This window comes from Budorcas taxicolor, chromosome 7, assembly GCF_023091745.1.
Source record: "Budorcas taxicolor isolate Tak-1 chromosome 7, Takin1.1, whole genome shotgun sequence".
Lineage (NCBI taxonomy): Eukaryota > Metazoa > Chordata > Mammalia > Artiodactyla > Bovidae > Budorcas > Budorcas taxicolor.
The window spans coordinates 16,476,919-16,504,364 of NC_068916.1; the positions used below are offsets into that span (position 1 = coordinate 16,476,919).

The 27,446-nt window shown below is 60.0% G+C and overlaps 2 protein-coding genes across 2 annotated transcripts; one reads left to right on the forward strand and one right to left on the reverse strand.

The window, feature by feature from the left end:
- Nucleotides 1–851: 851 nt before the first annotated feature.
- On the forward strand, nucleotides 852–17,383 carry CAMSAP3 (calmodulin regulated spectrin associated protein family member 3). Its single transcript, XM_052642540.1, has 19 exons — nucleotides 852–999; nucleotides 7,982–8,235; nucleotides 8,593–8,715; nucleotides 8,804–8,899; nucleotides 9,086–9,118; nucleotides 9,999–10,046; nucleotides 10,313–10,451; nucleotides 11,271–11,410; nucleotides 11,486–11,579; nucleotides 11,673–11,727; nucleotides 11,887–11,960; nucleotides 12,286–12,355; nucleotides 12,452–13,925; nucleotides 15,172–15,311; nucleotides 15,394–15,701; nucleotides 16,027–16,126; nucleotides 16,449–16,561; nucleotides 16,642–16,760; nucleotides 16,848–17,383. The coding sequence occupies exons 1-19, from the start codon at nucleotides 852–854 to the stop codon at nucleotides 17,151–17,153; spliced, it is 3,834 nt and encodes a 1,277-aa protein (XP_052498500.1). The 3' UTR covers nucleotides 17,154–17,383.
- A 699-nt stretch (nucleotides 17,384–18,082) lies between these two features.
- XAB2 (XPA binding protein 2) lies at nucleotides 18,083–27,395 on the reverse strand. The gene is given in 20 exon segments (XM_052642541.1): nucleotides 18,083–18,724; nucleotides 18,819–18,928; nucleotides 19,045–19,174; nucleotides 19,374–19,545; nucleotides 19,636–19,758; nucleotides 19,946–20,136; nucleotides 20,228–20,390; nucleotides 21,140–21,253; nucleotides 21,399–21,530; nucleotides 21,663–21,794; nucleotides 21,908–22,027; nucleotides 22,135–22,286; nucleotides 22,699–22,843; nucleotides 24,103–24,267; nucleotides 24,342–24,476; nucleotides 25,167–25,364; nucleotides 25,595–25,718; nucleotides 25,989–26,137; nucleotides 27,233–27,337; nucleotides 27,339–27,395. Coding segments are annotated over 20 exon segments (2,679 nt in total). The 3' UTR covers nucleotides 18,083–18,662.
- Nucleotides 27,396–27,446: the final 51 nt, after the last annotated feature.

The window sequence follows — 27,446 nt, forward strand, 5'->3', positions numbered from 1 at the left end:
TATAAATACACATACTCAATTTTTCCCATATCCTCCTTCATTGACATTCATCACACTCTGATACATATACAAGTACATTTAAATGCTCACAAATAGGCACACTCGCAAGCACAATGACAAAACACAGATACTCCTGTATTCTAAGGACACGGACACCTACACAATATAGATCCTTGAAAACACAACACTCATGAAAATCAAGGACACACACACGCGTTGTCACACACACACAGATACGCACATGCAGACACCCTCAAACACACTCGTGCACCACCCAAACTTGCAGAGACCACACACTGGTGCGGACACAGACACCCGTTCTTGGACGCTCCCAAGACACAATGAGAAACAGGTGCACCCACGCGCGCGCTGCCTCCAGGGCCGGAATGACAAGCTCACATCCTCATCTAAGGGAACAACACTTGTGCCGGCTCCCACGCCGCAAGCCGAGGGTCCCTCATCCTCCCCAGGGCGCGCACACAGACAAGCGCGCGCGGGCGCGCACACACAGACACTCCTCCGCAGCCTCCCCCGCCGCCACCGCAGTCTGGGCCCGCCCCACCCTGCGGCGGCGAGGGGCTGGGCGAGGCGAGGGGACCGGGCGAGGCGAGGGGACCGGGTCAGGCGAGGGGACCGGGTAGGGGGCCAGGGCCGGGGGCGGGGCGCACCTGGGCTCCGCCCCGGGGCGGGGCCGACGCAGCGTCGTGAGCGCGAGCGGCCGCACCTGGCTCGCCTGCGGTGGTGGTGGCGGCGGCGGCTGTGGTGGCGGCCGCGGGCCCGGCCCGGGTGCGAGCGCGGCGAAGCCCAGCCCGAGCGAGCGCGGAGCCGGTGCCCGCAGCCCCCGCGCCGCCATGGTGGAGGCGGCGCCCCCGGGGCCCGGGCCGCTGCGGAGGACCTTCCTGGTGCCCGAGATCAAGTCGCTGGACCAGTACGATTTCTCGCGGGCCAAGGCGGCGGCCAGCCTGGCGTGGGTGCTGCGGGCCGCATTCGGGGGCGCAGGTACCGGGGCCAGGGGAAGAGGGGGGCGGCAGGTGCGGGGGGCGGGGCGCCGCGCTGGGGAGGCCGGGGCCGTGGGAACAATAGCGCCGGCCGCCGGGGGCGGGGGGGGTCCCCGGGCCTGGGCCCCTCGGCGCCGGGCCTCTGGGCTTCCTGCTCGGCCCGGGCAGTGGACTTTGCCCGCGCGGCTGCGGGAGCGCGGTGGGGGTGGGGCCGGCTGCCCAGCTCCGCGCCACGACCGGGGCGTCCGGGTCCCCAGGTGAGCCGGGCAGGGTCTGTGGGCCGAGTGGGGTCCCCAGGGCGAGCCTCGCCTCTGGCACGTCCTCCCTCCACCCTTTACACCCTCGTATCACGCGCCCGCGAGGACCCCCGCCCCTGTCCAGGCCGGACACACACACCCCGCGTCGGCCCTGCCTGCGCTGCGGGCGGCGAAGGGAGCTCCAGGAAGCCCCTCTCTCGCCTCCATGGCCCCGGCCGGCGGCTGGCAGCTGTTGACTTATTGCCCCATTTTACTGAGGAGGCGGGCGAGCCCGGCAGAAGGGAAATGGCTTATCCATGATCGCCGGGAGTGGGGGCCCAGGTGTGGGGCCTTGTCCCACTTCCTCCCCAAGACCCACATGGTGGAGACCTCGGGCCACCCCATGGGGGAGGAGGATGCGGGTACATCCCTAGGATTTGAGGCCCAAGGCAGTTTCAGTCATGGCCTTATGCCAGAGCCAGGAGTCAGGGCCTGCCATGGGGAAGAGGAGTTAATTAAGGTCTGGGCCTTCTGGGGGGACGCCCTGCCCGCCTACGGGTCCTGCCCACTGGTGTTGGCACCAGCTGAGCACAGCCCATCCCCCCTTCAGTGGCCTTCCCAGATCAACCTGTTCTGGGTGTGGGTCTTGGTGACAGCTGTCCGTCTGTCTCCTGGTTCTGCCTGAGCCTGCCTTTTTCTCCCAGTCTCTTTCCCTGCACCCTCCCAGGCAGGGCCCACTCGAGGGCCCACCCACCCCCAAATACCTGCTTGAGGAAGAGAGGAAGCATTGGCAGGGAGAGAGCCCAGCCTGCCCCAGTCCCCGGCATCCCAAGTTAGGAGGCCACAGAGGACTCAGCTGTGGGAATCAGCTGGGTTGAGTGCCACGCTCCCCCAGAATGTGGCCGAATTAACCCAATTCTCTAAGCTTCTGTTGAGTCCTCTGTAAAAGAAAGCATGTATTCACTTTGTTATCCACTTCACAATTGTCCACTAAGCCCCAGGGCAGTGCTGGGGTGAGTGGGGTCCCAGTTCCATCTTTCACAAGGTGAGACAGACAGACCATGGGATTCTTCTGTGTCTGGCCCCACTGTACACACTAAGTGGATGTCGCTGTTTCTGCTGCCATGACCGGTGGTATTTTTATTAAAGATAATATTATTTGTCCTCTGGCCAGGGGACCAAAGAGAAATTACTATTCCATTTTGCAGAAAGAAAAGTCAGGTCTCTGGGAGGATGCCCTGACTCACCTGGTTCTGTTTTCACTGACTCAGCTCCCCCAAATTGTGTGATATGGTCCTGGAGGGTCAAGTTCAGTCTGTCCCCTCACCCATGTTCTCTGAATAGAGGGGGACTGAGGAAGGGGGGACCCCAGGCTCTAAGAAGGAAGTGGTGAGCAGAGCCCTGCTTGATCCATGAACTCTGGAACTCTTTACTGATGCCTGTTGGGTGCCAGGCCAGTGCTGGGCTCTCAGGACAGAAAAGATGGGTATGAACTCTGGAGAGAGGATGATGGGCCCTGAAACCAGACCGTTGCTTCTTCTGGTGATAAAGCCGGTGATGTCCAAGCAGTGTTGAAGAGGGCTGCCAGCCCTGCAGAGGGGCTGGGGGAGGAAATCCTAGAAGTCTTCCAGGGAAGGGGGTAGAAAGGACAGACAGCTCACTAGAGGAGGGAGCATTTGGACCTTGAAGGGTGTGTAGGAGTTTTCTAGGGGGAGGAGACCCACAGGGAGTTCTCTGTGCTGTGCCCAGGAGTGGCTGGGGACGATGAGGGAGTCTGGTGCCATTGGAGAGGTCCTCTCAGGCCACATGTGGGGATCTAAGGGCCCTGGGGAGCCGGGGAAGGTGTTTGGGGACTGACAAGATGAGATCAGCTATGCAGTTGCCCCTCTGGGGAAAAATGGCTAGGGGGAAGGGGTCTTTCTGGTGGCCCGGGGCACAGGCCTGAGGAGGTTGGGCAGGAATGCAGGCTAGTGGGCTCCATAGTGAGCTCAGAGATAAGATAAGGAAGGGTGCCATCTTTACACAAGTTTGGGAAACACTACGTGCAGTCTCTCAGGCCACCAGAACTTCCCTGTGATGCTCTAGGGAGCTAGGGTCCTGTCGGCTCCACCCTCTACTAGCTCTTGGATCTTGGCCAAGTCTGGGTCTATGTTTTCCCACCTGTACCATGGATAAGTTTCATTAAGAATTCCATGAGCAAGGGGGGTGGGAGGAGGCTCAAGAGGGAGGGGATATATGGATACTTACGGCTGATTCACGGTGTATGGCAGAAACCAATACATCGTAGAGCAGTTATCCTCCAATTAAAAAAAGAAGAGGAATGCCATGAGCAGATGCACACGGGAGGGTGGCCCAAACGCTAGCTGTGCTGTCCAGTGTGGTAGCCACGAGCAACATACTGTTATTTAGTCACTCACTCGTGTCCATCTCTTTGCGACCCCATGGACTGCAGCACACCAGGCTTCCCTATCCTTCACTATCTCCTGGAGGCTGCTCAAACTCATGTCCATTGAGTCAGTGATGCCGTCCAACCGTCTCATCCTCTGTCGCCCCCTTTTCCTCCTGCCCTCAATCTTTCCCAGCATCACAGTCTTTTCCAGTGAGTCGGCTCTTCGCGTCAGATGGCGAAAGTTTTGCCATCAGCTTCAGCATCAGTCCTTCCCATAAATATTCAGGGTTGATTTCCTTTAGGACTGACTGGTTTGATCTCCTTGCAGTCCAAGGGACTCTCAAGAGCAACATGTGGCTGATCTGACTTGTGAGAGAAAAAAAATGTGAACATCTCATTAATAATGTTTTTATGTTGACATGTTGAAATAATATTTTGGATATATATATATGGTGAGATATGTTACTAAGATATATATTACCTATATATATATATAGGGTTAGATATATTATAAGGTCTTGTTACTCCTTGCTGCTTTTTAAACGGTGCAATAGAAAAATTTAAACTTCTTGTGTGGCTCATATTCTATTCCTGTTGGACAGTATTAAGTGCTCCGATAAACATAGCGTAGAGCCAATAAAAATAGCATAGAGCCGCAGTTCTCAGCCGAGGATGAGTTTGTCACTTAGGGGCCATGTTTGGGAATATCTTTGGTTGTCACTATTAGAGACGACAGTGCTCTTCTCAGCTCTCGAGGAGAGACCAGGAAGCCTGCTAAACATTTTACAATGCCCAGAACAGCATTCCCTGCCCCAATTCCCCACACCTAGAGCCCCACTAAACACACATCATCACAAATCCCAGTTGTGCCTCGGCAAAGACACACTAGTATAACCTAAGTACTTGATAAACATTGTGAGTGCTTGGTTGTGTCCGACTCTTTGCAGCCCTATGGACTGTTGCCCACCAGGCTCTTCTGTCCCTGGGATTTCCCAGACAAGAATACTGGAGTGGGTTGCCATGCCCTCCTCCAGGGGATTTTCCCCTCCCAGGGATCAAACCCACGTCTCTTGTGTCTTCTGCATTGGCACATGAATTCTTTACCACCGCACCACCTGGGAAGCCCCTGACCTCGGAAGCCCCTTAGTAAACAGTAGCCATCAGTAGCTCCAGCTCAAGTTGTCATCTTCAAGGCCCTGACAAGTCCTGCAGGAAAGAAACTGGTTTCATTTTGCTGATGAGAGCAGGAAAGAAACCTGGAGCTAGAGAGGGAGGGCGGAGGGTTTGGCTTCAGGGGATGCCAGGAGCTGCAGCCCAGTGAGTCGCAGCTGGATGTTGGAGGTGGGGAGAGAGAAGGAGGGATGGTGTTCTCTCACTGTGATGGGAAGAGAGAAGGAGAAAGATGCTAAGGATTAGGGGCAATGCCTGGGCTCCAGCAGGGGGCAGTGCTCAGATGACTATGGAAGCCATCATTGCGGTGGGAAGGAGGTGGGGAGAGCATGTCCATTGACAGGGCTGCTCAGACAGAGCTACCAGGAGCCCAGCAATGAAAAGGCATGGAGGCAGGCAGCCAGGCTTGAGTGGTGGGAGAAAGAGAAAAGAGATAGGATGTTGGGAGACACCAGAGGGAGGAAGACTTCCCAAAGAAGGAGGTGCTCGGCAGAGAGCCCAGGCAAGATAGTGGGTGTTGGAAGGCCGCTGCTGGCCTTGGGAAGGCTGGGAGCTACAAGGGAAGGAACGGATGGGGAGGATGGGGAGGGATTGGATCGGGAGTAGGGTGGAAGGAAAGAGAACCTGGAGAACTCTTTTTTCTTTTTTTTTAATTGGAGTATAGTTACAATGTTGTGTTTAGTTTCACATGAACAACAAAGTGACTCAGTTATACATACATATATAGGCTTCCCAGGTGGCGAAGTGGTAAAGAATCCACCTGTCAATGAGGGATATGCAAGAGACATGGGTTCAGTCCCTGGGTCGGAAAGATCCCCTGGAGTAGGAAATGGCAACCTGCTCCAAGATTCTTGCCTTGAAAATTCCATGGACAAAGGAGCTGACGAGCTACAGTCCATGGGGTTGCAAAGAGCTGGACATAACTGAACGACTGAACACACACACACACATTCATTTTCAGATTCTTTTTCAGTATAGCTTGTTACAAGATACTGAGTATAGTTTTCTGTGCTCTGCAGTAGGTCCTAGTTGGTTATCTAGTTCATTGTACTACGTATATGTTAATCCTAAATTCCTCATTAATCGCTCCCCACTTCCCCTTTAGTAACCCTAAGTTTGTTTTCTGTGTCTGTAAGTCTTGTTTTGTAAATAAGCCCCTTTGTATCATTTTTTTAGATTCCACATATGGAATATTCCACATATTCCAAGCAATGGGGTTTGATATTTGTGTTTCTCTGTCTGACTTCACATAATATAATCTCTCGCTCTGGGGAACTTTTACTTCAAGGGTCAGGGAGATGGCCCAACTCTTTGCAAGGTTTGGGTATTAAGTGGGAAGAAGGTCAAGTGTGAGTTTAAGGGGTGGGGAAAGATCAGGGGGGCCAGGGAGGGGTTGAAGGCAAGGGTGCCTGGGTCCTTGTAGCTGAGGGTAGCTGAGGGCCGGGACCCCGGGGGAGCACTGCTGTGAATTCAGGCACCTGAGGAAGGCCTGGTATATCACATTCAAATGTTTCTAAACAAATGTTTCTAAACAGTACAATCCTGCCTCCTCACATTCTTCCAACACAGGCAGAACCCAAGTGTACAGAGCAGCAGCTCTGACTGGGATAAGACTTGGGGCTCCCTGGAAGGCCCAGGAGGGCAGGCCCAGGAGGGTTGGATCCTCCTTCTCTACCTCCCAAGTCCTTCCTAGTGGCTCTGATTTTTCTCCTCCTCACCCTTGGGTTCTACTTGGTTGGGATTCTGCCACTGCCCCCCTCCCCCAGGGCTTCCTTAAGCCTCCTCGTCTTACCTTGTCCCTCTCTTTCAGAGTTTCCCTGGCTGCCTCTAAGTCCCAGGCCCTCCTGTACCCCCATCTCAGCCAACACCCTCTTTCTCCCACCTGTCTTCCCCATCCAGAGAGGGCTCTGGGTGCCTCTCTTCCCCCCACCCCCTCCCTTCAGTCACCAAGTTCAGGCCATTCACCCCTCTCAATGTGTTTGCAGTCTGTCCCCTCCTCCATTCTATGCCCCTCCAGCCAGCCCCCTGCTCCACAGCTCATCCCACCTCCAGCCTCCACTCTAAGGGTGTAGTCTCCTTGAGACTTGGGTTTGAATCCCAGTCCCAACCTTTTTTTTTTTTTTCTAAATATTTATTTGTTTGGATATTGTTGCGGCATGTGGGATCTAGTTCCCTAACCAGGGGAGTGCGGAGTCTTAGCTACTGGCCCACCAGCGAAGTCCCAGCCTTGATGAGCTGTGGGGCCTTGGGCCTAGGTTTTCTCATCTATAAAGCGGAGTTACCACGCGTGTCCAGGCTGCCTCTTCCTAGGGTTGCTGTAAGGGGAAGCACCGGGAAGGTCCATTAACCCTTCTAGTCACTGCTGTTCTTAGGTGAGGGCGAGAGGCGTGGCTTCAAGACCCCGCCCATCTGACCTCCATTTCCACTCTGGGTCCAAGTGCCCGCCATCTCCTCTAGGCATGGTGCTCCGTCCCACCGTCTCTCCTTTGTATGCAGATCCCCCTGCCAGAAACACCGGCATCTCTTCCTCTGGGAAACTCCTCCACATTTGCGCCTCTCGTCTTAGCCCAGCTCCCCTATTCTCCCATCTTGGTGCCATCCTCCTTGGTACAGACCTGCCCCAACCCACATCCCACCCACCCCCTGCTTTAATTGGGGCCATGTAATTGTATGTAATGGAGAAGGCACCCCACTCCAGTACTCTTGCCTGGAAAATCCCATGGACGGAGGAGCCCGGAAGGCTGCAGTCCATGGGGTCGCTGAGGGTCAGACACGACAGAGCGGCTTCACTTTCGCTTTTCACTTTCATACATTGGAGAAGGCAATGGCAACCCACTCCAGCGTTCTTGCCTTGAGAATCCCAGGGAAGGCGGAGCCTGGTGGGGTGCCGTCGATGGGGTCGCACAAAGTCGGACACGACTGAAGAGACTTGGCAGTAGTAATTGTATGTAAGGGCTTCCCTGGTGGCTCAGGGAAAGAATCGGCCTGCAATGCTGGAGTTCCGGGTTCGATCCCTGGGTTGATCCCTGGGTCCTGGAGAAGGGAATGGCTACCCACTTCAGTATTCTTACCTGGATAATTCCATGGACAGAGGCGCCTGGTAGGCTACATAGTCCATGGGGTTGCAAGTATGGGGGTTTGTGCCCTGTAGCCCTGACCCTGCCATTACCTCCACTCCGCCCCCGCAGAGCATGTGCCCTCGGAGCTGTGGGAGCCCTTCTACACGGATCAGTACGCCCAGGAGCACGTGAAGCCCCCGGTGACAAGGCTGCTGCTCTCGGCCGAGCTGTACTGCCGGGCCTGGCGCCAGGCGCTGCCTCAGCTCGAAGCACCCCCTAACCCCTCTGCGCTTCTGGCACTGCTGGCACGGAGGGGCACAGTGCCCGCGCTGCCCGAGCGCCCGGTGCAGGAGGCCGACCTGAGGCACCAGCCTATCCTCATGGTAGGCCCCGCCCCACCAAACAAGGTCCCTCCCCCACCAAGGCTCCGCCCATCATGCCTGGCTCCTCCTACCAAGTCAGGCACTGCCCAAAAAGGCGCTACTCTGGACGCCAGATCCGCTAAGGCCTACTTTGTGACCTCCAAGTATTCTGGCCTGGAGAATTCCATGGGCTGTATAGTCCATGAGGTCGCAAAGAGTTAGACACTGAGCGACTTTAACTTTCCCTTTCAAGCTTGGCCTGCTTCCCAAGCCCGTCCCACTGTAAGCCCCTCCCACCTCCAGGCTTTTCCTGTTTCTTTTCCCTTGGAGGCCTCCAACCTGCGCTCTGGGCTCACCCTTCAGCCCTTGCCCCCACAGGGAGCCCACCTAGCTGTCATTGATGCCCTCATGGTTGCCTTCGCCTTCGAGTGGACAAAGACACTGCCTGGTCCCTTGGCCCTAGCCAGCTTGGAGCACAAGCTCCTTTTCTGGGTAGACACGGTAGGTGGGGGCTGGGCCAAGATGGGGGTGCGGGAGGTGGCCAGGACTGGTCCAGTGACTGGAGTGCTAACCTCTCCCTGCTCCGCAGACCATCCGGCGGCTGCAGGAGAAGACGGAGCAGGAAGCTGCCCAGAGAGCATCTCCGGCGGCCCCTGCAGATGGGGTGGCCCCAGCGCAGCCTTCGGTGAGGCTGGGGTGATGGATGGAAGGATGGAGGGGCGGATCTTTGAGGGCTGGATGGGTAGGTCGGGGCTGTGCCTCGAGGCCATTCCTGCTCTTGGGGGGGGCCGGAAGTGACTCTCTCTTTCTCTCTGCCCCCTTGCCTCTGCCCACTCCTGCCACACTCTCCTCTCTGCCTCTCTGGCATCAGTGCCCCACACGCTGGTACTGGAAGCTGGTTCCTGTAAGTGGGGCTGTCTCTCTGCCCTGTCTGCCTGCCCCGCTTGTCGCTGTCTGTCTCTTTCTGCCTGCCTGTCCTGCTCCCTCTCCTATTCTCCCCTGCTCCCAGTTATGAGCAAAGGAAGTGGGACCCAGCCCTGGGGGACAGAGGGAAGCCCTTTGGGGAACCAAGGCAAGAGGGTCATCTCTGCTCTTACTTCTCACCTGGTACATGACTCCCCTCCCAGAAATCCAGAGGCTTGTCCACCTTAGCCGAGGTGGGGAGACCTCTGGGGCTTCTGAAGGGAGGACCCCAGCCCATCAGACCCATGGATCCTGACCCCAGCAGGCAGGGCACAGGGAGAAGACCCCTCTGGCCAAGAGGAAGATCATCAGACCCAAAAGAGGGGAGAGGAACCTTCCTAAGTGAGCCTCCAGCTTCCCTAAGGACAGCTCCCTGCTCCCAGCTCTGGAGGCACTGGGGTGTCCATCCCTGAAGTGCAACAAGGGGAAACTGACCACTGCAAGTGGGGTGAGGGTGGGGGTGCTTTGGGCTGAAGCCCCTGCCTTTGCTCACTTCAGGGCCTCCTCCTTCCCCCAACCCTAGGGCCTGGGTCGGGGGCTCCTCTCCTGCCTACCTGCTTCCTCTGCATCCCTTCCCCAGCCGGGGCCTGGGTCTTTTGAGTGGGTGGGGGAGGACTTCCTGCATGAGAGGCTGCTCTGTTGGGTCCCTCCATGCTGGGAGGTGCTGGGGTCCCCAAAGCCGGCCAGAGCACAGCCAGGGAGTTGGACGGCCAGGGCTCAGGACAGGGGTCAGGGCCGTCCCCCATCCCAGAGGTGTGCTTGGGGGCCCAGCAAGTCAGCACCCCTCCCGCCCTGCTGACGGCTGCTCCTCTCCCCCCCAGCACGCAATTGCCTTCTGTTTGAAGGAGTCGGGGAGCAAACCCCCCATGGTAATGTATCCCCCGCCCCAGGGTCTCAGGAGTCCCTGCCCCCAGTCCCCGCTGCTGGCCTGGCTGCTCTCAGACACTTCCTCTGCCTCTTGCTGCTGCCCTTCCCCACCCTGCTCTAGGCTGGCCCCCCTCCCACTCTGGCTCTGGGACACCCCCTGGCTTCACGCCCCTTCGTGGTAGAAACCCCAGGCCTCCCCACACAGCTTGCATGACCACTGACTTGGAGGCCAGCCCGACCTCTGACCTGACACGGCTCCCACCCGCAGATTCGATATCGCAAGGACCGCGCGGTGGCCCGACGCGCCCCCTGCTTTCCGACGGTGACCAGCCTCCAGGACCTGGCAAGTGGGGCTGCGCTGGCTGCCACAATCCACTGCTACTGTCCCCAGCTCTTGCGACTTGAGGGTGAGTGAGCGGGTCTGAGCCAGATCCTGTTCCAATGAGCCTGGCGCCCAGGCCTTGGCTCCTGTCTCCAGAGTATCGCAGAGATTTTAAGTGTAGCTCCCAGGATTGGCAGACTTGAGTTTGAACCTCTCTCTTCTATTAATGAGCTGTGTGACCTTGCCCAAGTGTCTAAACCTCTCTGTGCTGCCTGTAATTCAGTGTGTGTTAGTTGCTCAGTCATGTTTGACACTTTGTAACCCCACTGTAGCCCGCCAGGCTCCTCTGCCCATGGGATTCTCCAGGCAAGAATACTGGAGTGAGTTGTCATGCCCTCCTCCTGGGGATCTTGCCAACCCAGGGATCGAACCTAGGTCTCCTGCATTGCAAGAAGATTCTTTCCCATCTGAGCCATACTGTTTGATTCCATAATTCAGTCCTGCAGCAAATATGAGTAGAGTACAAACTGTGTGCCAGATCCTATTGTAGGCACCAAGAGATCCAACCAAAACAATATGGACCTGCCCCTGGCCTCAGGCGGCTCACATCGTAGTTGAGAGAGAATGAACCATAAGTTCATCTCGAGGAATGTTCTGGATGTTAGGTACTTTGTTAGGTGCTGGGTAGTCAGAAGCCATTTGAGTCGAGTTCTAGGGGGACTAGCATTCCAGGCGGTGAGGACAGTAGATGCAAAGACCTGAGGGACAGACAGCCTGTCATGACACCCACCTTATGAAGGGGGCCCGGCTCAGCTCATCAGTCGAAGGTGTCCGCGTATATTGTGTGCTGGGACCCTGTCCTCCTTCCCGGAGAGCCAGGGACCCAGGCATCCTGTCCCTACAGAGGTATGCCTCAAGGACCCCATGTCTGTGGCAGACAGCCTGTACAACCTCCAGCTGGTGCAGGATTTTTGTGCCTCCCGCCTCCCTCGGGGCTGCCCGCTGTCCTTGGAGGACCTTCTCTATGTCCCACCGCCCCTCAAGGTAAGGCTACCTCGTGGGCCTCATGGGCATCCGGGGCTGTGGGTCCAGGTGGCTGACCCTGCCTCTCGCCTCCAGGTCAACCTGATGGTGCTGCTGGCTGAGTTGTTCATGTGCTTCGAGGTGCTGAAACCCGACTTTGTGCAGGTCAAGGATCTGCCTGATGGTCACGGTAAGGCCTGGCCCTGGGCCTGGGGTGGGGTGGGGTTGAGGGGGATGGTGGGGAGAAGACCAAGCCCTGCCTGACCCTCTGCTCTGTGTGCAGCCGCCTCCCCCCAGGCCACAGAGGCCTCTACTCCCCAGAACAACAGCGGCAGCAGGTACATCCCCTGGCAGGTGGAGACCTCCCAGCCACGACAGGTTCCTCCTCCGACTGGGTCAGCTAGAGGGGAGGTGTGGGGGGGCACTCTGGTCTCCACTCCCGGGGGGCGGGGGGGAGGGATGGGGGGGGACCTTGGCTGACACACCTGTCTTGGCAGCTCTCCTGTCTTCAATTTCCGCCATCCACTCCTGTCACCTGGGGGCCCCCAGTCACCACTCCGAGGATCCACAGGTGAGGGCAGGGGAGGGCTTGTCACTGGAGATCCGCCCCCCACACCCCCACCCCCACCCAAAGACTGCCCCTGCTGACCTCATGTGGGCACCTTGTGACCCCTCCATTGGGTCTGTCTGATACCTGAATGACTTCCTTGGTGACATTCACTGGCCCCCACAGTGACCTCCCCAGGGGCTCACAAGGACCCCCTAGTGACACCACGTGGCCCCCAGCTATCCATCCACATAATGCCCCATCAGTGACTCACCCACTGACACCCCATGGCTCACCCCACCCAGGGTCCCCAGTGACCCCAGAATGACCACTCATCACCCCTCCCCAGGCTCACTGAAGTCCTCCCCGTCCATGTCCCACATGGAGGCCCTCGGCAAAGCCTGGAACCGTCAGCTCAGGTGAGCACATCGAAAGGGCCCGGGCAGTGGAGTCAGAGGGGCCAGAGTGGGGCCTGGACCTGTCCCAGGGGCTGACCCTTCCCTCCGGCCGCCCAGCCGTCCCCTTTCCCAGGCCGTGTCGTTCAGCACCCCCTTTGGCCTGGACAGCGACGTGGATGTTGTCATGGGAGACCCCGTCCTACTGCGCTCCGTCAGCTCAGACAGCCTGGGTCCCCAGCGCCCTGTGCCAGCCCGGACCCCCGCGCAGCCACCCCCGGAGACTGGCGACCTGCCTACCATCGAGGAGGCCCTGCAGATCATCCACAGTGCCGAGCCCCGGCTGCTGCCAGACGGGGCTGCCGATGGCAGCTTCTACCTCCACTCCCCCGAGGGGTCCTCCAAACTGCCGCTGGCTTCCCCCTACCCACCGGAGGGCGCCTTGAAACCACTGCCTGAGGGGCCCACGAAAGTACCTGCCTACTTGCCCCACCCCGAGGGCCCCTCAAAACCGGCTCCCTGCCCAGCTGGGGAGGTATCAAAACCACCAGCCCTGCCTGAGGGCTCCCCAAAGGTGGCAACTTCGTCCCCAGCAGCCAGCAACTCTGAAGTTAAGATGACCAGCTTTGCTGAACGCAAGAAGCAGCTGGTGAAGGCCGAGGTCGAGGCCGGGTCCCCGGTGGCTACCCCAGGGGCACCGGAGGCCCTGAGCTCGGAGATGAGTGAGCTTGGAGCCCGGCTAGAGGAGAAACGCCGGGCCATTGAGGCCCAGAAGCGACGGATTGAGGCCATCTTTGCCAAGCACCGCCAGCGACTGGGCAAGAATGCTTTCCTGCAGGTGCAGCCCCGGGAGGCCGGTGGGGAAGCGGAGGCAGAGCTAGGCCCGGCCCCTGGCGGGGAGCGGCCAGCAGGTGAGGGCCAGGGTGAGCCGTCCCCACGGCCAAAGGCGGTGACCTTCTCACCAGAACTGGGCCCGGTGCCCCCCGAAGGACTGGGGGACTATAACCGGGCAGTGAGCAAGCTGAGCGCAGCGCTGAACTCTCTGCAGCGGGACATGCAGAGGCTCACAGACCAGCAGCAGCGGCTCCTGGCCCCACCCGAGCCCTCCGCGGCTGCCCCTACTCCTGCTGCCGCCGCGTGGGTCATCCCTGGTCCCACAACGGGCCCCAAAGCTGCATCCCCCAGCCCCGCCCGGCGTGCCCCAGCTGCCCGGCGCAGCCACGGGCCGGGCCCCAGCCCCGGCCCCAGCCCCACACCCCGCAGCCCCAAACACGCACGGCCAGCAGAGCTGCGGCTGGCACCCCTGACCAGGGTGCTCACTCCCCCACACGACGTGGACAGCCTTCCCCACCTGCGCAAGTTCTCGCCGAGCCAGGTGCCGGTGCAGACGCGCTCCTCCATCCTCCTGGCTGAGGGGCCGCCCCCTGAGGAGCCTGCAGCACGGCCTGGCCTCATCGAGATCCCACTGAGCAGCCTGGAGGAGCCAGCGGCTGAGGACGAGGGAGATGGGAGCCCCCCTGGGGCTGAGGACTCCTTAGAGGAGGAAGCGTCTTCAGAGGGAGAGCCCCGCACCGGACTGGGCTTCTTCTATAAGGTAAGCACCTGAGCGGGAGGGGGGTGGGGGGGGCAGGTGGGCGAATGGATGGATGACCAGACAGGCAGGTGGACAGGTGGTCACATGGATGGGGCTTTCTCAGTGTATGATCAGACAGAGCTGGTAGGGGAACAGAGACAGACAGACGGTTAGCCAGGTGGGAGCAGGCAGACCTACAAGCTGCGGTCAGATGGACATGTAGATGGGATGGGTAGTGGGTGAACAGAAAGTAAGTGGTAGACAGATGGGCAGGGGTGGCCCAGTAGATGGAGGGGTGGGTGGGTTATGGACAGATGAACAGGTAGACAGACAGGTGAGGCTGGCATCTTCCACAGCATCCCCTCCCTCCTGTTCTCTCCTCCCCACTCCCAGCATGGCCCTACTAATTCTTTTGATTCTTCCATATCCAATCACTCTTCTTCCTGTTGGCATCCCCAGCCTGGGCCCGCACCTCTTACTTGGACACCAGCAGTCTCGTCCTGATTGGTCTCCACTGCCCACCCCTCACCACACACCAATCCCTGGCCACTGTGAAATGAGCAGTTAGCATTTATTTAAAATGTAAATTGGACCTTGTCACTCCCCTGTCTGTGGTTTTCCCCAGTGGCTCAGACAGTAAAGAATCTGCCTGCAATGCAGGAGACTGGAGTTCGATCCCTGGGTCAGGAAGATCCCCTGGAGAAGAGAATGGCAACCCATTACAATATTCTTGTCTGGAGAATTCCACGGACAGAGGAGCCTGGCAGGCTATAGTCCATGGGGTCGCAGAGTCGGGCACAGCTGAGTGACTCACACACGTTCCCCTATTTAAAACCCTCCTGTGGCTCCCCTTTGCTCCTAGAATAAACTGGCCTCCCTGCTCCACACCTGCTCAACCTTCTCTGGTCTCAGGGCCTTTGCACTTCCTGTTCCCTCCCCAGAATGCACTCCTCACCACTCAACCCCACCCAGTTCAATCCACCTCATTCTCCTAGGCTGCTTCCTCCAGGAAGCCTCTCCTGCTATCTCCAGACTAGGATAGATCCTGCCCCACCAGTGTGCTCACCAGTGTTGTGTCCTAGCTGGGTTGAGGCCTTTGTGTGCCCAAAACCCAGCATGGGGTCACACACACAGCAGGCACCCACCAAATGCCTTCAGACCAATGACAAAAACTCAAGGACATTTGAGTGGCTGGCAGGCTGGGTCGAAACAGACTCCAGCCGAACCAGGGGAGGGACAGCCAGCTACGCTCGGTGCCTGCCCCCAGGATGAAGACAAGCCCGAGGACGAGATGGCCCAGAAGCGGGCCAGCCTGCTGGAGCGGCAGCAGCGGCGAGCAGAGGAGGCGAGGCGGAGAAAACAGTGGCAGGAGGCCGAGAAGGAGCAGCGGAGGGAGGAGGCCTCGAGGTGAGGCCGAGCTCAGCCCCAGGACCTCTGCCCCTGGCAACCCAGCCGCCTGTCTGACTGTGTTCATCTCCTCTGTGTGCAGGCTGGCCCAGGAGGAGGTGGCCCCCAGCCCCCCTGCACCCACAGCTCCTACGGCCTCTGCTGCAACCCCAGCCCCAGCTGCCCGGGCCCCCCCTGAGGAGGAGGTGGGCCCCCGGCGGGGGGAGTTCACACGGCTGGAGTATGAACGCCGGGCCCAGCTGAAGTTGATGGACGATCTTGATAAGGTGCTGCGGCCCCGGGCAGCGGGGAGTGGGGGGCCGGGCCGCGGCGGTCGGAGGGCCCCTCGGCCACGCTCTGGTTGCTGTGATGACTCGGCCCTGGCTCGGAGCCCAGCCCGTGGACTGCTGGGTGAGGCCCCCCGGGGGGCAAGCGGGGCGGCTTGGGGTATACACACAGGGCTGCGGTGTGGGGGATCAAGGCTTCCAGAAGGATGTGGGGGCCACAGCAGGGTAAAGGGTACTGGCCCAGAGTTCGCTCTGCAGCTTAACAGGTCAGGTACTGCTTCCCTACAGCCTGGCTTACGGGGGACAGGGGGCGGTCAGTGTAGGGTGAGGGTCTTAGGCAGGGTTGGCCCCCATGTGCCCTCTCCCACTGGCCAGGTCGGGCCCCCGGGCATACGTGGAGGTAAGGGGGCTTGGCAGGGGGTGCCTGACCTGGCACCCTCTGCTCCCAGGCTCTCGGCTCAGCAAAATCTACTCTCAGTCCACCCTGTCTCTGTCCACGGTGGCCAACGAGGCCCCCGGTAACCTTGGCGTGAAGAGGCCCACGTCTCGGTAAGTTTGGCCTGGACGTGCAGGTGCTTATGTGGCAGGTGGCCTCTTGGAGTGTGCATGTGTGTGTGCACCTAGGAGTGTGATATGGCACCAGAGATGAAAGGTCACATACCTGAGACAGAACCCAAGGATGCGCCTTTCTGCTCCCATGTTCGGCGTGCCCAGGGCTGGCCCTGGCCCTGTAGGGACTTAGGAGCATAGACAGAATCTGTGGATACATCCTGCTTTGCCGTGTCCTGGGTGCACCCCTGCTGGGTCTCACTGCACACTGATTTCGTCCACCACTGACTGCACCCCCACCCCATCCCACCTCCCCCCGCAGGGCTCCATCTCCATCTGGCCTCATGTCCCCGAGCCGCCTGCCCGGCAGCCGTGAACGTGAGTGGGACAATGGCAGCAACGCATCTTCCCCGGCCTCAGTGCCTGAGTATACGGGTAGGTGGTGGGACTTTTGGGGGTGGTGGGGTGGTGAGCACCGGCCCCCACCAGTCCCTGCTCACTGCCCTGCCCCCTAGGTCCACGGCTGTACAAGGAGCCGAGTGCCAAGTCCAACAAGTTCATCATCCACAATGCCCTGTCACACTGCTGCCTGGCAGGCAAGGTGAATGAGCCACAGAAGAACCGCATTCTTGAGGTAGGCCCTCGCCGGGGCTTTATGGGGGGGGTCGGGGGCAGGTGGGGTTCTCTGGTGGCCTGGCTAACTGTGTCTGCCGCCCACCAGGAGATCGAGAAGAGCAAGGCCAACCACTTCCTGATCCTCTTCCGCGACTCGAGCTGCCAGTTCCGGGCCCTGTACACGTTGTCCGCAGAAACAGAGGAGCTGTCACGGCTGGCGGGCTACGGCCCCCGCACGGTCACACCAGCCATGGTCGAGGGCATCTACAAGTACAACTCAGACCGCAAGCGCTTCACGCAGATCCCCGCCAAGACCATGTCCATGAGCGTGGATGCCTTCACCATCCAGGGACACCTCTGGCAGAGCAAGAAGCCCACCACCCCCAAGAAGGGCAGCAGCACCCCCAAATAGCCCCGTCCTGGGTGGTCCGCAGGCCGGGCCCTGTGTACTCCGACTGCCGCCCCCTCCAGGGACCAGCCCGGAGGACAGTCAGTCGGTGTTCCTGGGTCCTGTCTGTCCCCGACCTTGTCTGGGTGGGGCTGGAGTCCCCACCCCCTAATTTTTGTCCCGTCCTGCTGTGGGGGCTGAGCTGGGAGGTTCAGGGACTCAGGGCTCAGCTCAGTCCCCCCCAACTGTCTGTCCTCCCCACCTTCTTGAATAAAGTAATTTAAAGAGAGTGAGACTACTGGAGACTACTGGCATCTCCCCGAGGCTGGCTGGGGGGCTGGGGACGTCTCTGCAGGAGAGGGTTTCCCACACTCGCCAACCATTTCCTGTCTCCCAGTTCTCTCTTGATCCTGCTCCAGCCTCTTGTCTGCCCCCTTCGATGGCTCTGGTGCAGCTCCTGCCAAGGTCTGGCATGACTCCCCTGCCAGGGCCCCGTGGCCGCTTCCCAGCTGCCTCTTCGCTGAACTCCTGGGCACCTGGGGCTTCCGGCCAGCCCTCCCCACCCCCACTGGCTTCATTTTCCTCCTCAGCCTGGCTGTTATTATCGGCCCCTCCTGCCATTTGGTCCTTGGCCAACTGCTGAACTTGATCTTCTCTCCCCCAGCCGCCTGCCTACGTTTCTAGACTGCCTCTGGGCCAGGGGGTCCTGTTTCTCTCATCGGAGCTCCAGGTCTGAGGTTGCACCTGGGTGTGGCCCCCGGATGTCTCAGGTGGAGGAGCTATGTCACAAGCTCAAGTGGGGAACCTCAGCCTCCCCAGGGTCACCTGATCCTGCACATTCGCCTCCTGAAGGCCTACCTGCTCACTCGCTTCTCTGTCCCCATGACTGCATCCCCAGTCACCTCCTGCCACCAGCCAGTCCCACAGCAGTCTGCCTGGCCTGTTAAGGGCACAAATCTGATTAAGTCCCTGAATGCTTCAAATCCTTTAATAGCTTAGAGCCCGATAATGGCTTCCCAGAGCTTAGGACTAAGGACCACGCCCTGGCCGTGGCCCAGGGCCGAGGCCTGGCTCCTGGCTGCTGTCCAGGTAGAGAATAGCCTTGCTAAGATCACAGAGGTGGTCAGGGCCTGCCTGCCTCCAAAGCTCTCAGACTAGTCACCTCCCAAGGGTGGGGGGGTGCTGCCCTCGCCCAGGGAGGAAGGGTTCGAGGTGGGGTGCTGTCTACCTGCTGATGGGAAGCAGGGCAGGGCCCTCCAGGATCAGGCCCTCAGGCCGCAGGGAGACTGGCCTCTCAGAGTCCAGAACTGGCTTGGTGGGGTGAGGGTGGGGCAGGTGCCTGCCCTGGCCTGGAGCCCAGCTGCCCCACCTCCCACACGAGCCAATGCAGGGGTGGAGGGGGGCAGGGTGCTGAGTTGGCAAACCGCTCAGGCACCTGGGCAGCAGGAGAGGGCAAGCAGAGAGGAGGCTCGGACCAGGATGTACACACACAAGCTTCACTGAGGGGAGAGGCAGAGTGGGCAGGGGTGGGAGTCAATCCTCCTGCAGGCTCCCGAACACGGCGGCCGGCACGCTCTGCTGCTCCAGGCGCACCTCTGGATGGGGGCGGGGTGTGAGGAGGACTTGGTCACTCTCTGGGAGCGGTTCCCGCCCCCACCCTCTACCCCACCTGGCCCACTGGCCCCTCACCGTTGGGCTCCAGGTCCATCTCATCCTCATCCTCGTCCTCGCCCAGCTCAATCTCCTCTGGGTTGGCCTGCTGGGCCAGCTCAGCCAGCTCCTCCCGGGAGGCGTCACTCCTGGGGCAGGCAGGGGCCACACTGCTCAGCCAGGCCCGGCGGCCCCCCACCTCCCGGTGCCTCCCCTCCTGAGAGCTGGCTGGCTCCGAGCCCCAGCCTCAGGGCGACCCCCTCACCTCACAAACAGGATCTTGCTCTGGGCCCTTGAGGGCTGGTCCCGCTCCGCCTCTGCCGCCAACTGCTCGGCACGCTGCTCCAGCAGTTTCATGTCATCCATACCGCTCTGCCCCGGGGCCAGGTCGGACACTGGGGGTGGGGGCAGGGAATGGGAGGTCAGACGCCGTGCGGACCGTGCCTGGTTTGCTCTGGGTGCTGCTGGGCGCCCCCAATGTGAGCCTGAGGCCCCGGTCCCCCAGGGAGATCCCAGCCTGAAGCATGGGGGACAGGGTGAACCTTGACGCTCTCAGACCTGGGAGGCCAGCGCCCACGGCAAGGGCTTGCTCACCAGTGCCCGTGGCGCTGCCCGACACCTTGAGCATCTGTGAGGCCATGAAGTTGACCTGTGTGTTGTACGTGGCCTGCACGCTGCGGCGGATCCGCAACATCTCCCGGATGGTGTCCTCATTGCCATGCCGGACCTCAAAGTCCTTCCACGTTTGCCAGAAGGCCCCGGTTGTCTGCAGAGGGGGTAGCGGGAACATGAGCTGGTCAGCTTGGCCACAACCTCCCACCCCCCAATCCCTCCCCAGGCTCAGGACCGTCACTACCCGGGGGTCGCAGATCTGCGAGCAGAAGCTGTATATGGCCCGGGCGCGGTCGATCTCCCCGAGCTTGCACTCCATGTCAGCAAACCGCAGGCACATCTCCCGGGCATGCTCATCAGACAGCACCTGGTGGGGTTGGGACGGGTCAGGGAGGCTGGGATGGGGGTGGGGGTGCACACACCCCTCTTTGCACACTAGGCTGGCCCCTGGGCAGTGAGCCGGCCCTCTGCCACACACACACTGGCTCCCTCAGATTCCCTGCCTGCAAGACCCTCTTCTTCCCCCCTCGCCCTCCACCCCCCCACGCGGGCACCTCAATGGCCTTCTGATAGATACTGCGGGTGTGGGTGACCCCGTAGATCTCAGCCGCCCGCTTGATGTAGATGTTGAACATGTCATACTGCTGCGCGGGCTCCACAGCCCTGGTGGCGCGCTCATACACTGCCATGGCGTGCCGCGCCAGGCCCCACTCTTCTTCCAGCTGCGCGTAGAGCAGGTACAGCGCTGCGGCAGGGCGAAGCGGGAGGTGGGGTCAGAGGCCAGCGCTTGGGCCCGGGACGCGCCCCCACCCCCAAGACCATCTGGCCCCCCTTACTCTTGGCATATTTGGGAGGGCAGCCATCCAGCGCCTGCTCAAAGAGGTCGCGTGCCCGCTCCAGCTTGCGGCCCCCATAGCGGGCAATGAACTTCGTCAGGTAGGTACTCCAGATGTCCGACACGTTGGGCCACTTGAACAACGAGATGCCGCGCTCGTATGCCTGCCCAAGGGGGTGCTGTGTGTGAGCCCTCAGCAGGAGGACCCCTCACGCCCATGTCCCCTTCTGGCTCATTCAGCGGGCCCCTGGCCTGCCTGCCTCTCCCTCCTGCTCCTCCCCGTGATCACACAATCAAAACCCAGCCTGGCGGCCAGTGCGTGGCCTGTCTCCCTCTATAGGCTGCCAGGACCCTAGACAGAGCTGGACTAGGACTCACTAAGGTAACTCAGCAACTTTATGGCTGAAGATGGGAGTAGATCCTCAGCTCCACAGACACTGAAGCCTGGGGAGAAAGGTCACACAGGCAGGGGGCAGGCCTGACACTCAGAGGCGGCACTCATGTGTGTACAACAGCCCCCCATGTCCCCGTGCCCTCCCCAAATTCAAATCAAAACCCTAGCTCCCGGTACCTCAGAACAAGACTATGTTTGGAAAAAAATTTTACAAGATGTAACTTGAGTTAAAATGAGATGACTAAGGTGACCTCACTCCAACACAACTGACATCCTCATGACAGCAGAGGTAGCCACGCCAGAACACCACGGAGAGGCGAGCTCTGCAAGCCAGAGGGAGGGGGCTCTCGGAGGGAAACAGCCCTGCCCACACCTTGATCTCAGACTTCAGGCCTCCACGACGAAGAAAACGCACCTCTGTGGGTTAAGCGGCCCAGTGGGTGGTTAAGCCCCCACCTTGTGGGGCGGCCTGAGCACATGAACACAGTGTCCCTGACACCTGGGTGGGGACCCCCGTACCTTGAAGCTCTCCTCAAAGTACTTGTGCTCCTCCAGGAACATAGCGTAGTTAATGACGATCTGAGGCGTGGCGATGCGCAGGTCCAGGATGCGGTCATACACTGCTTTGGTGGACTGCGGAGTGGGGACAGGGCAGCACACCCCGGGGGTGGAGTCAGCCCCCTTCCCCTCCCCAGGGAGCGTGTCCCATTCCCCCACCCCATCCCAGGGACTCCGCTGCAAGGTGCAATCCCACCCCCACCCTGTTCCAGGGACTCACCTGGAAGGTGCCGAGGCTCTCCTCCAGGTCGGCCAGCATGGACCACACCTTCAGAGACTTGTACACACGGTTCTGCACAGGCTCTGAGCCATCAAAGTACTCAGCGCGCCGGGCAGGCAGCGCTGTCGCCTTCTGCAGGAGCAAGGACAGCAGGGGTAGGTGCTCAGAGGGCGTCCGGAACCCTGACCGCACACCCTGCAGCACCCAAGCCCGCCTATCCCACCCCTCACCTGCCCATCCCACCCCTCACGGGCCTATGCTCACCCGCAGAAGTCGCAAGGCCTGGTCATAGTTCTCATGCCGGAGCTCCAGCTCGCCACATTCACACCACACACTGGCCAGGTCATCCACCTGCTTGAAACTCACTTTGGTGGCTTTCTCCAAGATGACTCGGGCCTGCGGGGCAGGCAGAGGCCAGGCTGAGACCCCGCCCACCAAGAGGGGCGGGGCAGAGGACTCATAAGACGTCCATACGCGACACCCACATTCACATTGACACCCACACTCACATCGTCCAGCTGCCCATTGTCCTCGTAAAACTTGGCGAACGCGACCCACAGCGTGTGGGGCTTGCCGGTGGCCTTGAAGGGGTCCACCGTCTGCACAGCCTCCGTGTACGTATTGATGATCTGTGTGGGAAGGGCTGGGTCAGGCTGGGCGGGGACCTGGTGGGGAGGGGCGGGCCTCAGAGGAGGGCGGGGCGAAGACAGGCGCTGGGGGCGGGGCCGTCACACACCTCCCGGGGGCGGCCCTGGTGCAGGGCCACACGCTTGTGCCACTCGTGCACGTGGTGCGGGTTCTGGCGCAGCAGGACACTGTTGAGGAGCAGGGGCCGCCGGCTGATGAGCTGTTCGAAGCGGGCCAGGCGTAGCTCCAGGTCTACGTCGTCTGGGAAGTCGGGGCAGGGTGGAGGGCGTCAGTTCACTTACCCAGGGCACCTCCTGCTCACAGCCGGTCCCTAGCCCCACCCCCCCCACTGTCCATCTGAGCACTCCCTCCCCGAGCTGCCCCAGGGCCACCCTGAACCCACACTTGCGCAGGGTCCAGGCTACCATGGAAACCCTTCAATCCCACCCCCCACACACCAGCCCTCCTTCCCTGCCAAGCTCTGGCCCAGGCCCCCTCTCCACCTCGCTGTCCACCCTGCTCTCCCTTCCCACCAGCGTTCAACCCAAGTCCCACTTAAAAGTGTCCCCAATCCTAGCAACCCACCCACTCACACTCCCCTGCTGCTGTCCTCTGACCCCAAGACTCACTCACCCCCAAGCAAGTCACTAGGGACTCCTCTCCCCCAGCTCACCCTCCTCCTCCCTCCCCAGCTCCGAGGCGGTCTCCATCTTCGCTGCGATCATACTCTCTTCGAATTGGGCGTAGCTGTCGAACACCTGGGTGAAGTCCCGCACGGTCATCACAGTCCGGATGGCCTCCTCGTACACGTCCCGAGCCTGCAGGGAAGGGAAGTGGGGGAGGGGGGTGTAAGGAAAGTGCAGGGGAGAGGCGTGTGTGCCCACCACAGAGACCCTAGGCATCTGACAGAACCGGCCTCTGAGCACCCGTCCCAAATCAGAATCCCCGCAGGGTACTCCCCGGGGCCTGCCCAGCGCAGCCAGCACCCAACAATGGTTGGAGCTATCCCTTCCCCCCTTCTGCCAGATGATCTGGGGACCTCGGCTCCTCATCAGTAAACAGCGTGACAGCTCCTCGTGTAGTAACCATGGGGCTCAAGTGAGATACATGGCGGCCCAGCCCCCATGGGACCCAAGGGGGGACCAACCACCCTGCCTGGACCTGAACCTCAGCAGGCCACGGAGGGCTCACCTGTTGCTACAAAGTACCCCTCACACCAGTCTGACCCCTCTTTCCAGCACACATTCTCCCAGTCATTCCCCAAACCCTGAGGGGACAGGTAGTATGAAAGGAAAGTGGTGGGAGGCCCCATCACTCTGCCCCTGCCTGGCCTGTCTCTTGCTGCCGGCCCCGGCCTATGTGGTCCACTCAAAGTGTCAGCCTGAAGAGTCTGTATTTTTGTAAAATGCACAGCTGGTCAGGCCTGTGTCCTGCTCACGTCTGGCTAACTGGCAGCTCCCTGTAGCGGGACACAGTCGGCCCCTTCTTGGCCTACAGGGCTCCCTCTTCTCCCAGGCCTGCACAGCCCCCTCTGGGCCCCAATCCAGCTCCACCCTCTTGCTCTGATCGCCCCTGGCCCACCCCCTCCCCACCCTCGCAACCTCAGCCAGCTCCTCCAGGGACCTCTCAGAGCCCCCCCACACGGCCCCCATCCCCAAGCTTGCCACTCCACTGTCACAAGGAGAGCAGCAACGTGAACAGATGGCAACACCAGCACCTCAGCAGGGACCCTCACACCAAACCCCGACTCCAGCCTGAGTCCCAATAGGTGGGAAGGCAACTGTCACTCTCAAAAGTTCATTCTCAGGAAACTTCAGCAAACGAGGACACCCAAGCTAAAACAGGTCCAAGGCTACCACCAAGGAAAAGTAGGTTTCGCTGGTTCAAGGTGGGTGCGCTCGCTGGCAGGGCCAGGCAGTCTGCCTCGCCCCACCTTCAGGAAGGCACGTGCAAAGGTGTGCACTAGCAATACGCTGGCACGTGTTTCCTGCCCATATGCACGTCCACAGGTGTCCCCAAAGGCTGAGTGCTGGAGGGAGGTCCTGCCCTGCTCCCAGACCCCTGCCTGCCCAGGCACCTTCTCGAAGTGACCGCTACGGATGTAGTAGTCGGCCAGTGAGCACCAGAGCTTGCCCAGCTGGTCAGTGAAGCGGGTGAGGCCCCCTCGGATGATGGCATCCACATTGAGAGACTGCACCTTGTCAGGGTTCTGGGAGATGAGGTCACAGAGCTCGTGCCACAGCTGCGGGGCGAGGGAAAGTCAGCCTTGGCCCCAAGGGGCTGGCCCTCCCGCCCGGCCAGCACCCTAGGGCCCACCTGGTAGTTAGACTTGCCGGCCTTCGACACGAAGCGCTCGTCGTTCACCACGGTGGCCAGGCGCTGTGCCGCCTCATCCAGCCGGTCGCTTGACTTGAGGTACTCGATATACTCCTCAGCGCTTTCGGGGCTCAGCTGGGCACCCACACACCACCGGCCGTCAGTGGGGCCACAGGGCCACCCCACCTCGGGTCAGCCCCCCACCACTGTCCTGGGCAGCAGCTAGTGCTGCACTTCCAGTCTCAGCCCCAGCCCTCTCCAGTCCAGGTCCAGCCCTCACTGGTCTGGGTTAGACACCAGCAGTCCAGCCTGCACAGACCAGGCCTTGCTTTCATCATAAGCCCCCTACCTAAAACAGCACTGCACCAAGGACTTCATGATGCATTAGAGACTATAAATCTGGGGAAACCACAGGAGGCCTCCATACCATCTGCCCCTCGACTCTCAGCCCTGCCTGTTATGTGTTTATCTCCTGTTCCCTGCCCTCTCATGGTTGCATATTTACTCTGGTTTACGCAGTCAGGTCACAAGCATTTGTCTGCCAGGTGAGACTGAAAACTCCGTGCAAGCAGGGACTGTCTTAGCCATGCTATCCTCAGCACCTGTATCCCAATGCCTGACGTAGAGCGGTTGCTTGCAAACTCTCTGGAAATTGAACACAGAACTCACAAACAAAACCCTGTGTGTCTCCACGAGCCATGTTCCCATTTCCTGTCTGTCAGGGCAGACGGTGCCCCCATTGAGCCCGTTTTTGGAAAGTCCTGACCTAGGGTACTAGCCCACCTGCCTGAACCTGGCCCCGTCTTGCCCTTTCAGGGGGCTCACCTTGAGGAAGCGCCGGTAGCCCCTCACGGCAGTCTCAGGCAGGGGGTGTGAGCGCAGGAAGCGTAGGTACAGGGGCCAAATACGAGAGTGCTGGGTGATGGGCAATGCCCGAAGGGCCCGGTCGAAAGTTCGGCGCGTGTGCGTGACACGTCCCTGGTCCATTAGGAACTGGCAGTAATCCAGCCACAGCCGGGGCATCTGGAGGGGTAGGGAGAGGAGGGGCTGAGCTGCCAGCCTCACCACTGGGCCCCAGGATGTTGGATGTCCCCTGCAGCAGGACCCAGAACCACAGTGCCCCTGGAACTAAGTCTCACTCAGCCTGGCATGCACAGAGGTCACAGAATTCCCACCCCTGCTCTGTCCACCTCCATGGACTCTGAGCCCCACCTCCCTACTCATTCCCTGGCCCAGCCATGCCCCCTCCCCACCTTGTGCATGAACACAAAGGCCCTCTCATGGCAGTTGTTGACATCTTCATAGGCGGGGTCGGTCACGCAGCGATGCTTCACCTGCGCCCGGCGGGCCTTCAGGTAGCGGTACCAGAGTTTGTAGCTGGGAGTTGGAGGGAGGGGCAGTGACTGGTCAGCTTTTATGGACTCCCAGGACCCTTCCCTCTGCCCTATGAGACAAGTGCTAGGAGCAGGAGCCTGGGGAGGATGGCCAAGGACATCAGGGAAGGTGTGCTCGGCAATTCCTGGGATGTCTACTCGCTGACACAACACCTAGAAGGGACCTGGGACCTGCTAGCCAGTTCTGTGTGATGGGATAAGATAGGGTGGGGCAGGGGGCGGCGGCAGGCAGGGCAGCTGCTGCCAATCTCACCTGCAGGGCAGCAGCTTGAGCGCCCGCTCATACAGTTGATTGAGCCTGGGCTTGGGGGCCCCCTGCTTGAACTCGATGTAGCGGAGCCAGCACTTGACGGAGAACTGGTTCCGCATGATTTCCTCCTCATAGGGGAGGTCCTCTTCCTCCTGCCAGGGCCGGGGTATGGAGAAAAGACAGACCTACTCTCAGAGCCTGCGCACAGCACCACTCCTACTGGGACCCCTACCCAGGTCCCAAATGCCACTGCTCACCCCTGGAGCCCAGTCACCTAAGTACCAGGACTATGGGCCAGATTTTTACCTCTCAGAATCTGATAACCTACAACGTGACCCAGACTATCAGACTCCTCGGTCACCGGGTTCCAGGCCAGGCATGAAACTATCACCCAGATATCACTCTCTTGGCCTTCCGAATCAAGCTATCCACTTTCTGGCCCAGGTCACCAGACTCTACAGACACCAAGGTTCTGGTCCAACGCTAGGCCTCCGCCCTAGTCACCAAGTCTTACCTCCTCAGAGCATGACTCCCCAGACACCAGACCTTTGGCATCTCAGGCTCCCACCAGCCAGTTTAGCTCAACTCTCCCCGAGAAGTTGGAAGCTAGATCCTTATCTCAGGAAGAAAGGTATGGACAAGTTCCCTAGTCTTTAACTCGAGACATCAAGAATCAATCTAGTGAAAATGCCACGCCTCTACTCCAAACACCAAGACTGACTCTCCAGGATTCTACTGGCCGTCGCCCACTCAGCTCCACATAACCAGGTCTTTACTTCTTTTCCCAAGATTCTCCCCGTCCAGACACCATGCCTTTATCCCAGAAACTATAACGCTCAGGACCAGACCTGGACCGTTACCCGGAACACTTAGATTTTACCAATGAAACCTGGACTAGTCACCATACTTTTACTTCAAACACCAGGCCTCTCAAAGTTTAGCTACAGGAGTTTCCGTTCCCGCCCACACCCCGCGCGCTCCCATTTCCGCCCCAGATCCGGGATGCCAGCCCCTTAACTTCGACCGTTTGCTCTTTACTGAGATCACCTGGGCTCCGGCACCAGATCTTTGCTCCTGACCAGCCTGGTCCAGACATCACGAGCCGGTCTTCGGCCCGTAAGGGTCCTCCTGCTCTCAGACCGGCACAGTTTTAGCCTAAATACCCCGAGTGGCCAAGCCCCAATCCCCTGAGGTATCTAAGCCCCGGTGCCCCTATGAATGCCACCCCCGGCCCGCCGCGGACTCACGAAGACAAGGTCCGGTCGCTCGGGCCTCGAGAGCCGCGCCATCACCACCATTTTCCAGGCTCTCCAGGTACGGACAGGAGTCGCGGTATGATGACGTCTAGGCCTAAAGGCCTGCTCCCTCGACCCAAACTAATTTCCCATTGGCTGAACTCTTCCCGATCATGCGCCAGGTGTTGTTGACTTTCCGTTCGACCACCCCAGCTACAGGAAGCAG